Source organism: Bactrocera dorsalis, chromosome 1 (assembly GCF_023373825.1).
Source record: "Bactrocera dorsalis isolate Fly_Bdor chromosome 1, ASM2337382v1, whole genome shotgun sequence".
Lineage (NCBI taxonomy): Eukaryota > Metazoa > Arthropoda > Insecta > Diptera > Tephritidae > Bactrocera > Bactrocera dorsalis.
The window spans coordinates 68,761,893-68,779,601 of NC_064303.1; the positions used below are offsets into that span (position 1 = coordinate 68,761,893).

The following is a 17,709-nucleotide window of genomic DNA, read 5'->3' on the forward strand; positions in this document are numbered from 1 at the left end:
TAAAAATGCATGGGGACACAAGTCTTAAAGCAAGGACTACATGCACCAATTATTGTATCAACTTCAACGAATTGAACAACTGATTGCTACGTATATGGGGCAGTTGTATGAGTTGAATTAACTGGTTGGATGAAAATCAAAATTTTTTGATATTTTGTGAAGTTGGTTATGTGATAGTGTTTGGGTTGGTCGTGCGATTTCAAACGATTTCGCCATTTTATTTCGGCTGTCGAAGAGAGCGCGTCATATGTAATAAGTAAAGCAACATCTTCCGAGCTCATGTTTAAGCAACGAAGTGAATATTCAAAATGAAGTTGGCCTCAAAATTGTATTAAAAGTTGTGTCGTGTGTAGCGACAAGGGCAATTTCTAGCCCAACTCAATCAACCAACTAATGTATGTGTGTATGCCTTCCATAAATTTACAGAAGAGATCCCCATGTCAAGCAGCAATAAACATTATGCTGCAATACATATAAACATACACACATACACATATATTTAGTTATTTAAGATAGTTTTAAAATTTGTATATAAGTAAGGAAAATACTAAATAAAAATAAGAATGAATAAATTCTCACTCAATGAAGGTCTTTTCAATGCCAAGCAATTTATGCATGGAATGATTCAACTATAACTCTGGATTGAAAATTAAAAAAGTAAAGACAAATTTATAAGAAACCGAATTGATGACATCAAAATGCTTACTTCTAAAGTGAAGTGGAAACATGTTAGCTCTAAAGACAACCCAACAGACCTTGCATCAAAAGGTATTTCTGTGGAAAAATATCAAATTTAGACATTTGGTGGTATGGACCAAAATGGCTGAAATTATCTGAAAGTCAATGGCCAGAAGTTAAAAAAAACGACTCAGCAAGAATATTGTTAACATCAAAGGATCAGAACGAATTTATGGATAATTTAACTAGCAGATACTCTAGTTAGTTGAAAATACAAAGGGTTATGGCATATATATTACGGTTTGAAAAAAAAAAAAACAAAGAAATCATCAAACTGTAAACTTATCTGCAGAGGAACTCCAATCAGCTAGAAACGTAATCATTCGACAAACTCAGACGACTAACAAACGCAGCATTACCGTATTGCAAAAAACATCCTATAATTCTTTCCAAATCCTATTTGAGTGCCAATGACGCTGTCGTTAAATAAAAGTAGCACTGTTGGGGTGTTCCGATGTCGGAAAGGGGGTTGTCGGAACCGAAGTGCGCTGGCAGGTCGAGCGATACCTGGTTCGGCAACGTCAAAATCCCACTTCCGCAGGTATTTTATCTAATGTATGCGTATGCATCTCATTGGTCACATGCGGAAGTGAGGAAAAACAGTTTTATCAGGGAACCAGTTTTATCTAGCGCTACAATATGTGACTGGTATAATTAGTTGACCATCAGGTAGCGGTAGGTAAAATTGGTGGCCCTGGTAAAACTGTTCGAATAGACGAATGCAAATTTGGGAAGAGCAAATACAACAAAGGTAAAAATAAAAATATATTTTTTTTATGTAATTAATATATCTTTTCTTATTTTAGGGCGGAGAGTCGAGGGCCGCTGGGTTCTTGGGATGGTTGAGGATGGGAGTGACGACCTTAGGATGGAGGTATGGGGGAAACTTTAGTATACGATCCCACGATTTCAGGGTTAAAAGTGGTATGGTTGGATAGGGCTGATGCTCCAGATTAAGAAAATATATAATTGTTGCCGCCGCAAACTTATAGTTTCCGAGATATTTCCATTTAAAGTTGAAAATTTTGCAAATTTTATCTTGCAATTTCTCGATTGCTAGTAGTTATTTAATTCATATTATGCTTTTTTTATGCACTTATACTTCATTACATTGTTTCTACATATTTATTTTTTAGTAATTATTTAGTTATTTGCTTAAAATAAGCATTTTATATTTTACACAATTTTCATTCCATGCACAATAACAAAAGTATTCCGTGTTTACAGATATTAAGTGTTGCCATAATTACACATATATCAAACGAATAAGAATGGATATAAAAACTCAAACGCAGAAAACAAATACTATCTGAAATAAATTTTCCATTGTAATAAGAAAATTTTTAAGGCTTTATTGGCGGCCTTCGGCCGCGCTTCAAAAAAAATAACCCTGGCCAATCCAACACCGGGGTGTATCAAGTTTGTTTTTAATTAAAACTCCTTTTCGCGTTGGCGGCCTTCGGCCGCGCTTCAAAAAAATAACCCTGGCCGATCCAACACCGGGGTGTATCAAGTTTTTTTTAAGTAAAACTCCTTTTCGCGTTGGCGGCCTTCGGCCGCGCTTCAAAAAAATAACCCTGACCGATCCAACACCGGGGTGTATCAAGTTTTTTTTAAGTAAAGCTCCTTTTCGCGTTGGCGGCCTTCGGCCGCGCTTCAAAAAAATAACCCCGGCCGATCCAACACCGGGGTGTATCAGGTTTCTTTTAAGTAAAACTCCTTTTCGCGTTGGCGGCCTTCGGCCGCGCTTCAAAAAAAATAACCCTGGCCAATCCAACACCGGGGTGTATCAAGTTTTTTTTTTAATTAAAACTCCTTTTCGCGTTGGCGGCCTTCGGCCGCGCTTCAAAAAAAAAAACCCTGGCCGATCCAACACCGGGGTGTATCAAGTTTTTTTTAAGTAAAACTCCTTTTCGCGTTGGCGGCCTTCGGCCGCGCTTAAAAAAAATAACCATGGTCGATCCAACACCGGGGTGTATCAAAAATCTTGATATATCAAGAAAAAGGGCAATGATTTATGTATTTGGGGTATAGTCCTATTTTTTATTCATTTTTATTCGTTTGATAAATGTGTAATTATGGCAACACTTATTATCTGTCAACACGGAATACTTTTGTTATTGTGCATGGAATGAAAATTGTGTAAAATATAAAATGCTTATTTTAAGCAAATAACTAAATAATTACTAAAAAATAAATATGTAGAAACAATGTAATGAAGTATAAGTGCATAAAAAAGGCATAATATGAATTAAATAACTACTAGCAATCGAGAAATTGCAAGATAAAATTTGCAAAATTTTCAACTTTAAATGGAAATATCTCGGAAACTATAAGTTTGCGGCGGCAACAATTATATATTTTCTTAATCTGGAGCATCAGCTCTATCCAACCATACCACTTTTAACCCTGAAATCGTGGGATCGTATACTAAAGCCGACCCGAGGTATGTCCCGGTAATGTCAGGTCTGCTGAGGTGCTCATACCTTTGATAGAGAAGCACGTGGCAAAAGGCAGTATTATATGTACCGATTGCTGGAGGGCATACGACTGTCTGGCCAGTCACGGGTATGAGCACCGACGCGTTAATCACAGCGACCCCGATAATCCGTTCGTTGCCGAGGACGGGACGCAAACTCAACGCATCGAGTCCCAGGGGCGCGTAATTAAACGTTTTTTTATTAAGGACAATTATAATAATAGCGAGGATTTTTCCAATTTGATTTTTGAATATATTTGGAGAAAAAATATTGCAAATAATCATCACGATCCCTTTGTGAAATTATTAGATGCAATTAAATATATGTACATATATTTAAGCCTTAAAACTTTTTTTATTAAAATGGAAAATTTATTTCAGATGGTATTTGTCTCCTGCGTTTGAGTTTTTATATTCATTTTTATTCGTTTGATAAATGTGTAATTATGGCAACACTAATTATTTGTCAACAATCGAGAAATTGCAAGATAAAATTTGCAAAATTTTCAACATTAAATGCAAATATCTCGAAAACTATAAGTTTGCGGCGGCAACAATTATATATTTTCTTATTTCAGCCCTATCCAACCATACCACTTTTAACGCTGAAATCGTGGGATGGTATATAAAGTTTCCCCTCATTCTGAATCAGAGAAGCACGCGTTTTAAATAGGTGAACTTTAAATACCAATATCTCAAAAAAGTCAGCAGCAACTACTTATATGTATATATATTTTCTTGATCTGGAGGACCTCCTTTATCCGTACATAGCCATTTAAACCCGAAATCGGCAGATCTATATCTCAGCACAGTGCGTATACGGTATGTGAAAGGAAATGTGTTAAGCACTTACGATAGTATTAACGTACGAGAATATCGGAAATTTCCTGGTAAAAGAAGAGATATTACCTGCGCTAAATGATCCAAACCACCATGATGAAAGTGAAGTATTTTATACTGCGACTCTCTTGACGAAATTACCAGTTGCCCAGAAGTACAATTATCGTCATTGAAAAACAAGCGCAATGAACGCATTTGACTCAGATCGACTGAAAATCTCCGATAATATGTTTTTTTTCGAGTAACTGAATATTCTACATATGACTTTGGCTTGTGTTTAACGGATAATATACTCGAAGTCGCATTATAAAAATCAATATCATCGGAAATATAATATTCACTATTGAGATATAACTTATTTATATCGGTTACAACACTGTTTATCGAATCCTTTACATTGATGTTTTCAATATGTGGGTTGGAAATTGTTATATTAACTGATGTAATGTGACTTCTGTTCAGCAAAACATTAATATCACGAATTGAATTAAACTGCTCTCCTAGGAGAGGCTGTAACTCATTTTTAAGCTCTTGTATATCAACATTAGAGCCATCTATTTCACTTTTCTCTTCGCTCTTAATAATTGTTTCATTTCTAAATCCATTTGGAATAGCTATATCGTCTACTGGTTGGGTTCCATTCGTATCAACTACCTCGCATTGTAAGTTTTGATAGAATTTTTTTTCTTCTGACTTCGATTTACACAGTGAAGAATTGGGGATCCACGTGAGCAACAATGTCGAACGACTTGCTTTATTAAATTGATCAACGAAAGTTTTAGATGTAACAGTCAAATAACCTGGATAGTGAATCAATTCGGATTCATGTCGTATAGAAATTGGTGGGTGTATGCAGACATTATTTTTGCAAAACAAAACTTCGTTGTCCTCATAAATATCGATTTTTTCAATAGATTTATCCACCCCCAAAATACGATTTGATGCTCTCTTGATAATATTTACAATCGACATTTTTGGCGATCTGATTCTCCTATATTATTTAAAACCCGACCGTTAAAATATTTATTACTCTGAACCTGCCTAACTTTTCATAAATGCCGTAATACTAGACTAAACTTTTAAAAAAGTTCGATACCTCAACTTATTGAGGACAGCTACACGTTCAATATATATTGACACGAACTAAGTTTGCGATATATATTGAACATCCCTGCAACACGGGTAGCTGTTAGCAAACGTGTAAGCGAATTGTTATTGTTCACTTTTGCATTCGTTAAAATATTTGTTACTTTTGTTCAGAGAGTGGGAAAAAAGTAACACATAGATATTTGATGTTCAATGGTTATCTCGCTCTAACCAATGGCAAATATCGCATGCTGCCTTGTTCTAACAGAATACACACATTTGTTAGCAAATCTCTTCACAGCATGTTACGGGTAACAAATTATTTTGTTAGCGCTTAGCTTACCCATGTGTTATGGATAACAAAAAGTATTTGTTACCCGAATATCTGTTAGTGTTATTATTTTCGTTATCAGTTTGTTACCTTTAACATATAAGCATGTTAGGAAGAACAAGCAGTAACAAGATTATCTGTTACCCATTTTTACTTCTAGCAAATTAAATTCTTTTAAATAAAACTCAGTTTTTTTTATTATTTCTCTTTATTTAATAATAAAATCAAAATAAAATGCATAATCTATAACAAATATTTCAATTAAATGTACACTATTTAACTTTAATAATTTAAAACATACTCCATTATTTGGTTGCTGCACGCAATAGAATTAAATTTTACCAATGGTCCAAATGATTTCTGTAATATTAAAATTTTTAATTATACACACAACTTTAAATTCACAATGCTTACCTTTTTCTCCTTGTTAACCTCTTTCGTTTTCTCTATATAAAAGAAATTAATAATATATATATATAAATTAGAAATTAATTATAAAATATCATATTATAAAATAGCGAACTTACCTCTTTAAAATCCAAAATAAACTGCGCTTTTCGTTTATTCTTCTTGAAATATTGAGTATTCGCCTCTCCTATTCTAACAAGTTAACATTACAATATCTTTATAATGTCGATAGTTTTTCTCTATCTTACTTACGTATTCTCCCATTCCATTGAAAATTCCAGAAAATGTAAAAGTGTTAGTGAACAGCTGAAAATGTTTCAATGTGTTTGTGCAATCTGTTACCTCCGTCTTGCAGGGTAGTAAACCCTCCCAGGATTTCAAAGATAAAAAGGATATGGTCGGATAGAGGAGATTATCCTGATCAAGGTTATAGCCGCAGGAAGCTTAAAGTTTTCGAGATATTCGGGTTTAAAGTTGAAAAGTTGCATTATTTTAATTACAAATTTTCGATAAATAAAATTAATTTTGCACTTATATTTTTCACTTTTATATCCACTAGCACTCCACTAATTCATTTGTACAAATTTATTTTATATAATATAGTGCAAAAATAGCTTTTAATATAAATTTAAATTATTGTTGAATTATGATTATTTAAGAATAACAAATGAATTACGAACCGTCAAATAATCAGTGTTACCTTATGCTCATCATTTGGAAAATAACTAAATGGAATAAAGTGAACAGATTATACCCCAAATACGAGAATCAACAACCTATAAAAAAAATAACCCTGATCGGTCAAACACCGTGGTGTATCAGATTTTTTTCGCGTTGAACTCCTTATTGCGTGGGCGGCCTTCGGCCGCGCTTCATAAAACATATAAACCTGGTCGGTCCAACACCGGGGTGTACCAAATTTTTTTCGCGTAAAAGTCCATTTTTCGTAGGCGGCCTTCGGCAGTGCTTCAAAAAAATTACCCTTGTCGATCCAACACCGGGGTTCTCCCGTAGAACTCATTTTTGCATTGGCGGCCATTCAGGCCGCATAAATTTTTTATATATTTTTTATTGTTTATCAAAGATTATGTTTCCTGTATTTAGGGTATAATATTTCTTTATATTTTTTTTTTGTTTTAGTTTGTAAAATATTTTAGTATTGTAACAATGATTATTTGACAAATTTACAAATTTATTTTTACAAATGATGTCGATAAGGCAAAACTGATTATTTGACTGTTTGTAATTCATTTGTTCTTCTTCTTTACTGGCGTAGACACCGCTTACGCGATTATAGCCGAGTCAACAACAGCGCGCCAGTCGTTTCTTCTCTTCGCTACGTGGCGCCAATTGGATATTCCAAGCGAGGCCAGGTCCTTCTCCACTTGGTCCTTCCACCGGAGTGGAGGTCTTCCTCTTCCTCTGCTTCCCGCGGCGGGTACTGCGTCGAATACTTTCAGAGCTGGAGTGTTTTCATCCATCCGGACAACATGACCTAGCCAGCGTAGCCGCTGTCTTTTAATTCGCTGAACTATGTCAATGTCGTCGTATATCTCGTACAGCTCATCGTTCCATCGAATGCGATATTCGCCGTGGCCAACGCGCAAAGGACCATAAATCTTTCGCAGAACTTTTCTCTCGAAAACTCGCAACGTCGACTCATCGGTTGTTGTCATCGTCCAAGCCTCTGCACCATATAGCAGGACGGGAATTATGAGCGTCTTATAGAGTTTGGTTTTTGTTCGTCGAGAGAGGACTTTACTTTTCAATTGCCTACTCAGTCCGAAGTAGCACCTGTTGGCAAGAGTAATCCTGCGTTGGATTTCAAGGCTGACATTGTTGGTGGTGTTAACACTGGTTCCTAAATAGACGAAATTATCTACAACTTCAAAGTTATGACTGTCAACAGTGACGTGGGGGCCAAGTCGCGAGTGCGACGACTGTTTGTTTGATGACAGGAGATATTTCGTCTTGCCCTCGTTCACTGCCAGACCCATTTGCGTTGCTTCCTTGTTCAGTCTGAAGAAAGCAGAACTAACGGCGCGGGTGTTAAGACCGATGATATCAATATCATCGGCATACGCCAGCAGCTGTACACTCTTATAAAAGATTGTACCTGCTTGATTCAGTTCTGCAGCTCGAATAATTTTCTCCAGCAGCAGATTGAAGAAGTCGCACGATAGGGAGTCGCCTTGTCTGAAACCTCGTTTGGTATCGAACGGCTCGGAGAGGTCCTTCCCGATCCTGACGGAGCTTTTGGTGTTGCTCAACGTCAGCTTACATAGCCGTATTAGTTTTGCGGGGATACCAAATTCAGACATCGCGGCATAAAGGCAGCTCCTTTTCGTGCTGTCGAAAGCAGCTTTGAAATCGACGAATAGGTGGTGAGTGTCGATTCTCCTTTCACGGGTCTTTTCCAAGATTTGGCGCATGGTGAATATCTGGTCGGTTGTTGATTTACCAGGTCTGAAGCCACACTGATAAGGTCCAATCAGTTTGTTGACGGTGGGCTTTAATCTTTCACACAATACGCTCGATAGAACCTTATATGCAAGGTTGAGGAGGCTAATCCCACGGTAGTTGGCGCAGAATGTGGGGTCTCCTTTTTTATGGATTGGGCAGAGCACACTTAGATTCCAATCGTTTGGCATGCTTTCGTCCGACCATATTTTACAAGGAAGCTGATGCATGCTCCTTATCAGCTCTTCGCCGCCGTATTTGAATAGCTCGGCCGGCAATCCGTCGGCCCCTGCCGCCTTGTTGTTCTTCAGGCGGGCAATTGCTTGTTATTAATTTCAACAACCTATAAAAAAAATAACCCTGATCGGTCAAACACCGTGGTGTATCAGATTTTTTTCGCGTTGAACTCCTTACTACTTTTTAATAATCTTTGTTACTTTTAAATAATCATAATTCAACAATAATTTAAGTATATATTAAAAGCTATTTTTGCGCTATATATATAATATATGCGCTAAAAATATAAGTGAAAAATTAGTTTTATATATAGAAAATATATAATTAAAATATTGTAAATTTTCAACTTTAAGCGCGAATATTTCGAAAACTATAAGCTTCCTGCGGCTATATATTCGTGATCTGGAGAATCTCCTCTATCCGACCCTATCCATTTTATTCCCGAAATCCTGGGACGGTATACTAAAACCTACCCTGTATCGTATTCAAATATAGCAATTCTTATAACAAAATATTTGAATATTTTAAATTCTAGTTCGCGGATCGTCGATTGCGTGATAAGTATTAAATTGAAGTAAATAGCTTATTCTATGTTCGGACCGACATTGAAAACATTTTGAAAACACATTTGTATGTTGTGGAATCTAAGTCGTTCGGACCGACAATGTGTGTTTTCGATGAGTTTTCACTGACAACTAGCAAAAGCGGCATTCTCTTGCTGTTGCGAAATTGCACGATGATACAAAACGCAAAAATCCTATACCGAAATATGCAAGGCTAAGAGATCACCCACTGCAGAATCTAGTAATATATGACGGCACGACAATAAACATGGGTTTTGTTCTGACATATTTTAAAGCCATTGCAAATAATTTTCTGCGCGTGTTGGTTGTTGTGCCGTTGCACCAAAGGGAAAATTCTGCAATTTCTGCACGGTGGAAGGTTTTGCAAGAGCAAGAGAATCCCCCTAATATGAGAATATCACGCGACAACTGTATTTGTAACTATATGGAATGTAAACAAATATCAAGTAACAATTTAGGGCCGGCAAAACATGTCTTCCAAAAACATTGATTAAACTAGAGCAGGCTTCAAATTAATTAGAGTAATCTATAAACATTTAAATACGTCCACATTTTTCACTTTTTGCAGGTGAATTATGAGGAAATGGAGCACTGCCATATGATAATAAGTAAATATGAGCAATTCGCTGAATTTCTATATTTCGATATAATTCCTCTTTTTTTATTTTGCAATCTTATAGCGGGATTCTGTAACTAGTCTCTAGTCTCTATTTGAGACATTTTGAGGCAAAGTCTCAATTTGAGACTAGTTACTATTCACTAAACAGTCTCTAGCGTTATAGCCTTGACAGACGGCTGCGTTAACCCTGATTAACTGCGCCCTTAATCAGATCCAAATTTATAGGTGACAGACAGCAGCGAAGCGAGTTACCGAACAGCTGATTGGCATATTAATAACATTTTCAATTTTATAAAACAAAAATGGATAGAAGACAAGCATTGCGATTGTTAGCCGCACAGATGATGCAAATTATGCATGCTGTATTTTGCACAATTTTTTAAAAATATTAGAAATGCAATAGCTCTGAGTTTTCGTGAGTATAGATGTATAGAGTAGCAGAAAACAAATATTAGTACACATAATTACAAACATCCATTTTTTAAAGAGATCATTTTTTATTTAAATTCATTTTTTGTTACATTATATTATGTTTTAAGACTAGAAAATAACAAAACATTTCATTAAATAATGGTTAAGGACTAGAAAATAACAAAACAATTCATTAAATATGGTGAACGAAGGTGGCAGCGGACATGACGGTGATGGTGACGGCAACGAAGGTGGCAGCGGACATGATGGCGATGGCAACGGAGGTGATAATGATGGGTCGGACGGCGGCAACAATTGGTTTAATGTTGAATTTTAAAAAAAATTAACTTTATAAATGCATGTGTTTATATAAATAAAATAAATTCGTTTTTACCTCGGAATACGAGTATGTCTCTATGTACAAAGCCGAATTAACGGCAGTACACCCTACTATGCGATTCACAGCATTATAATGCTTCCAAGGCGAGGGACTACCACCAGAAGGGCCAATTTTGGTTTTCTCCTCTCTGAAAGTAGAGTTATTAATGTGTTAAAAGAAGAAATTTAATTATTGAAAAAACTCACCTGTATTTCTTTGTCATATTTTTCACTTTGCAGTGAATTTCCTCGGCGGTGTATTTTTGTGCCATTTCCTGCGAAATCTCATTGTATATATGAGCATTTCGCTTTGCACGCCGGAGGTCGTGGGAACGTGCCTCCCATTTTTCCAGCAGCTCCAACTCATCCTTAAAAGTCCACCCTGAACGTTTTTTTCTGCCAGCCATCTGAAATTAAAACAAAGATAATAATTTTCGTTTAGAAGGCAATGCAAAATAATAAAATTACTTACTTTTAATCTTCAATCGTCGCTTTTTAAAATAACTTTGAATACATTTAAACGTAAAACAGCTGTCACTGTTCTTATTTTTCATTCACAATAGAATGCAGCTGTCAATTATTAACAATGTTGCCAACGAAAATCTCACAATTTCCCTAAAATTTTGAGAGTTATGTTTGGATTCAGCAACGGAGTTAGCTGTGGTAACTCCTGAATTAATCCCGAAAAATGCAAATAATCTGGTTTAACGCTGCCGTCTGTCAATGCTATTAGTCTCAAAATATTGAGACCTGGTAGTTAGCATTTCACAAAACTAAAAAGAGCTCTTGTCTGCCATTTTGAATAACCTTGAATTGTGTTTTGGGTCACATGGAAAATGGAAATGAATCTGCGCGTTTCTAATTACGTGGTCAGCCAAGAAACACAAACCGGGAAATAATTTTAATTCTTTCAATAACCATTAAGCAAATAGTCACGTGTTTATTTAAGAATAACGTTCATAGTCTACATTACGAATAACGGGACTTATAATTTACAGTATTCGCCTTAAGAAAAATGTACAGTGATTTGATTTTGTCTAGCAAATTGTTTCTAATTATAAGGCCACCACTGTGTACTACGTATATATGTGGCGACACCCACATTAAACATATCTTCAAATTTATTTAATTCATGCATTCACAGGTTAATACTAAGTTCATTTATATTAGTACAACTAAAGGTTAAGTTATCCTACATTCTACTTTACATTGTTATCCTAAGAGTTACAGTACTTCTTTCTCTTTTACATACATTAATTAAGCTATAATAATACATTGCATATTGACAGCAGCATCACCTGATGCTTGTCGATAACCGTTACCTAAATAAGCATATAAGATATTAAACTCTAAGCTAAGCATGTCAGTTGGATTTTGGTTACCACGTCGCCCAGACGTGTATTAATAAATCAGTACTCCACAATTGGTGACCCCGACGCGGACTTTAGCGGTCACCTTGAATCAACGGTGGAATTTTACAGCAAGCGGCCCGTTACCAATAGCGGACCATACCACTGAAGGTGACACGAGGCTAAAGTCACACCACTCAACCATCATCTGGCAGCGTTTTGTACAACCAGTACAACATTTCGTAACTATTACTTCATATTTTCTATATTTATTAATTAAATATCATCCGAAATGCCTGCCGACGATGATACGCCACGCCTACCGAAGCCTTCCATGTTCCTGGGAAACAATTCCAGCCCTGCGACAATACGTGTTCCAAGCTTCAACCAAGACAGGCCAGCCCTCTGGTTCGCGCAATTAGAATCACAATTCCGCAATCACAACGTCACGAGCGAGGTGGACAAATTCCACCACACGATTCCGTTGATAGACACGCGCATAGCTGCCGACGCTGAGGACATCATTTTAAATCCGCCAGTCGACAAACCCTATCAACGTTTAAAGACCACACTAATTGCTTGCTATTCTAAGTCGAGAGAAGCAAAAATCCTACAACTTCTGGACGGTGAGTGCCTCGGCGACAGAACGCCCTCCCAACATCTGCGACACCTTCGAAGTTTAGTTCCAGACATAGACGAGGAAGTACTAAGAGCAAGGTGGCTCTCACATCTCCCCGACCAAATGCGCGCATGTTTGGTTGCACAACGCACGGCCGAGCTACAACCGTTAAGCGAAGCCGCGGATCGTTTACACGACGTTCTTCAACCTTCTCAAGGGCATAATATAGCTGCAACATCGCTTACAACAACTCACGACTCAAATTTTACAGGCGTTGAGCAACAACTTGCTCACATCACGAGAAGTCTTCAGAAGCTTTTAAACACCCATCAAACCACTGGACGAAAACGGTTTCGTTCACAACGCATCAACAGAAGCAGATCGGTTTCTCCTGCCATGTCCACCAGTAACACCTGCTGGTATCACAAAAAGTTTGGCAACCTGGCTCAAAAATGCACACCTGATTGCCAACAAGCGGGAAACGCAGCAGAGAGACGTTAGCGGCGGAAAGCGCCTCTCTCCCACCATCGTACCGCCTCTTCATCACGGACCGCCCCTTAAACACACAATTTCTAGTGAACACAGGCTCCGAAGTCTCAGTCTACCCTCATAAACAGGCAACTAACACGAAGATGGCGACCGGCTACCAACTCATCGCAGTTAACGGAACACCCGTTAATACTTATGGTGTCGTAACAATCGCTTTAAACGTCGGCCTTCGCAGAGCGCTAACATGGCGTTTCATACTGGCAGATGTGTCCAATCCAATCATTGGCGCCGATTTACTTTCACACTACGGCATCCTCGTCGACCTCAAAAATCAACGACTCATCGACGAAACCATACGACTGTGCACCTCAGGTACATCTAAAAGCGTGACTGTACAGTCGATCAAACTCCAACAGCCGAATCAATCATCAGGATATTGGCAACTGCTTGCCGAATATCCTAAGATTACACGTCCCGATGGTGAACCCAAGCAAATTTCACATACAACGCAACATCACATCAAGACAACACCTGGCGTTCCAGTCAGTAGTCGTGCTCGGCGATTAGCTCCCGAACGCCTAAAAATCGCAAAAGCTGAGTTTCAAAAGTTGATCAACCTGGGCATTGCAAGACCATCAGATAGCCCTTGGTCATCACCTCTACATCTGGCGCCCAAAAAGAGTGGCGAATGGCGCCCATGTGGCGATTACCGTCGCCTCAACGAACGTACCATACCAGATCGGTACCCAGTTCGATGCTTAGAAGATTCCACTGCAAATTTACACGGTACAGCTTGCTACTCAACTATCGACCTAATTCGTGCCTTCAATCAAATTCCAGTAGCTGAAGAAGACGTCCACAAAACGGCTATAATTACACCGTTTGGTCTCTTCGAGTTTCCATTTATGACTTTCGGACTCCGCAACGCAGCTCAGACCTTTCAACGCTTCATCGATGAGGTAACTCGAGATCTACCTTTCGTTTTCGCATACATCGATGATCTACTGGTCGCATCTGCTAACGAAGCAGAGCACAAACAACAATTTGCGTATCGTCTTTCAACGCCTTCAACACTATGGCTTAGTAATCAACACAACAAAAACATGTCTAGGTCTCAAACAAATCGAGTTCCTAGGGCATACAATTTCCGCCCATGGAATAAAACCACTTCCGGAACGAGTCAAAATCATTATCGACTATCCTCGTCCTTCAACAATCACCAAGCTACGCAACTTCATTGGAACAATAAATTTTTACCGCAAATTTATTAAAAACGCAGCAAACTTACTCGTACCACTCAACACGCTACTGGAAGGTCCTAAAATCAATGGAAAAACTCCAATAAACTGGACAACATCGCTTGAAAACGCATTTTTAAACTGCAAGAAAGCTCTTGCTAACGCAACTCTCTTAGCGCACCCGGACAACAATTCCGAGTGGGCCATCTTTTCAGACGCATCTGAATGTGGAATAGGTGCCGCACTTCAGCAACGTATTGGCGAACATTGGCAACCGCTTGCATTCTTTAGCCGCAAACTTGCACCATCTGTTCAAAAACGATCAACCTACGATCGTGAACTCAACGCAATCTACGAAGCAGTCAAATATTTCCGTCATATTTTTGAGGGACGACACATCGCAATCTACACAGATCACAAGCCCTTAATGCACGCATTCAAACAGAAGCCCGAACGCGCTTCACCATGGCAATTTCGACGACTTGATTATATCGGTCAGTTTACCACCGATATACGGCACATATCCGGTTCCAGCAATATCGTTGCGGACGCCTTATCTCGAGTCGATGCCATTCACACAGCAGTTACATCCGAAGAACTTGCACGCGCTCAAAATAACGATGCAGAACTTCAACAACTACTCAACAGCTCGAATACATCATTAGAGCTACGCAAAATCAACAGCAATACTACGGACATTGCTATATACTGTGACATATCTACGGGTACAGCACGTCCGTTCGTTCCACAACAACTAAGGCGGCGAATCTTCGAGACTCTTCATTCAGTCTCACATCCTGGTCGCCGAGCTACAAGACGCCTTATCACACAAAGATATGTTTGGCCATCAATCAACAAGGATTGCATCACATGGACCAAAGCATGTATTCAATGTCAACGCAATAAAATTTCACGTCATACATTTTCACCCATCGCAACATTCCAGCCACCTTCGCGTCGATTTGAACATATTCACATAGATTTGGTGACACTCCCGCTTTCAAAAGGACACACCAAATGTCTCACAATAATCGACCGATTCACACGCTATCCAGCAGCCGCACCACTTATTGACGGCACAGTTGACCGAGTAGCACATGCACTCATGCAAACTTGGATTTCCTACTTTGGAGTCCCACTTCGAATAACAACCGACCTTGGAGGACAATTCGAGTCAGACCTTTTCAGGAAGCTCGCTGATCTCCTCGGTTTCAAACATCAACGAACAACGAGTTATCACCCACAATCAAACGGACTTATCGAACGCTTTCACCGTCAACTCAAATCATCCCTTCTTTGCCACAACGATAGTTGGTACGATGCACTCCCTGCAGTTCTCTTAGGAATACGAGCTGCATTCAAGGAAGACGTCCAAGCCACACCAGCAGAAATTGTTTTTGGTGAGCCAGTCAGACTCCCGGGTGAGTTTTTAACACCATCTAATAAAACAATCGAAGCACCTGAACTCGTTAAAACGCTAAGAAAAGCGTTTCAAAATCTAACGCCTACGCCTGCTTCTCGTCATAACCGAGAGAAAATCTTCATTTCCAAGGATCTCGCAAATTCAACACACGTTTTTATTCGAAACGACAAAGTCAAGCAATCATTTTCATCACCATATGATGGACCATTCCCTGTTATGGACAGACATGAAAAATACTACAAAGTACTACTAGTTATATGGAAAACCTGCACACATATCCATCGATCGCCTAAAACCAGCTTATCTTTGTAGTGACGATATCGAGCATCTACAATCCAATTCGTCTGGAAATAACTTAAGCAACAAAACTACCAGCGACACGAATCCTGATCTTTCTACTACAATACAAAGAAGTCAAAAAAGAGTGCGCTTCAAAATATCTTCATAATTCAAAAAAAAAAAATTCTAGCTAATTTTCCTTTTTTTTCCCGCAGGGGAGATATGTGGCGACACCCACATTAAACATATCTTCAAATTTATTTAATTCATGCATTCACAGGTTAATACTAAGTTCATTTATATTAGTACAACTAAAGGTTAAGTTATCCTACATTCTACTTTACATTGTTATCCTAAGAGTTACAGTACTTCTTTCTCTTTTACATACATTAATTAAGCTATAATAATACATTACATATTGACAGCAGCATCACCTGATGCTTGTCGATCACCGTTACCTAAATAAGCATATAAGATATTAAACTCTAAGCTAAGCATGTCAGTTGGATTTTGGTTACCACGTCGCCCAGACGTGTATTAATAAATCAGTACTCCACATATATATGTATTTACGTATATGTATGTAGTTATAAGTAACTAATATACGACATAAGATTTGTTAGAGAAAAGTAAATCATTGTATGCACAGTAGGCATATAACACAGTATATACAGTAGAAAACCTTTTCGTGGTAGCTTTCTGAGGGGTGAATTGGATTTTCAGAGGTAGCAACTTTTTTTTATTTTTTTTTAAATAACAAAAACTATAAATATTTTTGCTTAATATTAAAGGAAATTATTTATTAATGATAGATATTTACTAATATTTTATTTAAATGCCATAGTGTGCAATATTTCGCACATAAAAATATAATTTACTGATATTCAGATATTCTCTATGTAGTGAGTTCTTATTAATAAAATGCAGAACTGCTTTTAGATTTCTCGGTGGAGAGTTTTCTTCTGAATGTATTTGTTTACAATTGACAGACAGAAAACCTAAAACGGTTTGCATTTTAATTTAGAAATCCAATCCCAAGATATTTAGGCATTTGAAGCTGGATTTTTAATACATCGTTCTAATTCTCATCCGTACGAGTATACTATTTACGATAAAACTGATAGAAAATGTACAATATTTATTTCTTTATAAGTATGTGGAATTGCATATAAATGTAAGTTAGCACCCCATACATTCATAAAGTATCATATGATGCATTAATATCATATGATACAAAGTAATATAATATGACACCACTAAATCGCTGAGAGAGCGACAGGTGTAGTGGCAACCTGTGGGAAGCGCAACGTCAGTGAAGTGCAGCGTCAGCTAACTCCGTAACCGTTGCAGCGGCAAACATAGGTCTAGAGTTAAGTATAATTAATTGTAAACTTTAGTTCTTAAGTGGAATTCAATAAAGGAGCATGCTCTCAGAAAATATTTTTTTATAAAAAACAACTAAACGTTTTTTAACTTGTATACATATTATGTCTACAACTTTGCTTCTGTAAAGAAGTCCTCCACATAAAACGCATACTTCAGAGACTGTGGTCTGCCGGTTTATCTTGCGACTCACCATTACCTGACGATTTTTGCCGCGAATGGCTGAAGTATCGGGCACAGCTTCAGGAGCTTAATCAAATTCGAATCGAGCGGTGGATGTGCACGATTCCACGCGATGAAACATCATTTCACGGGTTTTGCGATGCTAGTTCACACGCGTATGCAGCGATGATTTATG

At 37.8% G+C, this 17,709-nt stretch overlaps 2 protein-coding genes and 1 long non-coding RNA gene across 3 annotated transcripts in view; 1 reads left to right on the top strand and 2 right to left on the bottom strand.

Moving 5' to 3' along the window:
- LOC105222787 (TBC1 domain family member 16) overlaps positions 1–5,142 on the bottom strand; it is a 32,525-nt gene extending 27,383 nt beyond the window's left edge. The window contains exon 1 of the mRNA XM_049462519.1: positions 4,127–5,142. Within this exon, the coding sequence (XP_049318476.1) occupies positions 4,127–5,029 (903 nt within the window). The 5' untranslated portion in view covers positions 5,030–5,142. The remainder of the gene's footprint in view (positions 1–4,126) is intronic.
- Positions 5,143–9,912: 4,770 nt separating this feature from the next.
- LOC125775670 (uncharacterized) lies at positions 9,913–11,476 on the bottom strand. The gene is made up of 3 exons (XR_007421271.1): positions 11,044–11,476; positions 10,779–10,978; positions 9,913–10,720 (listed from the first exon to the last, which is right to left on the bottom strand). It is a non-coding gene; the product is annotated as an uncharacterized LOC125775670 (long non-coding RNA).
- A 736-nt stretch (positions 11,477–12,212) lies between these two features.
- Positions 12,213–13,040, top strand: LOC125777859 (uncharacterized). The gene has a single exon (XM_049453880.1). The coding sequence runs from the start codon at positions 12,213–12,215 to the stop codon at positions 13,038–13,040; it is 828 nt and encodes a 275-aa protein (XP_049309837.1).
- The last annotated feature ends 4,669 nt before the right edge of the window (positions 13,041–17,709 follow it).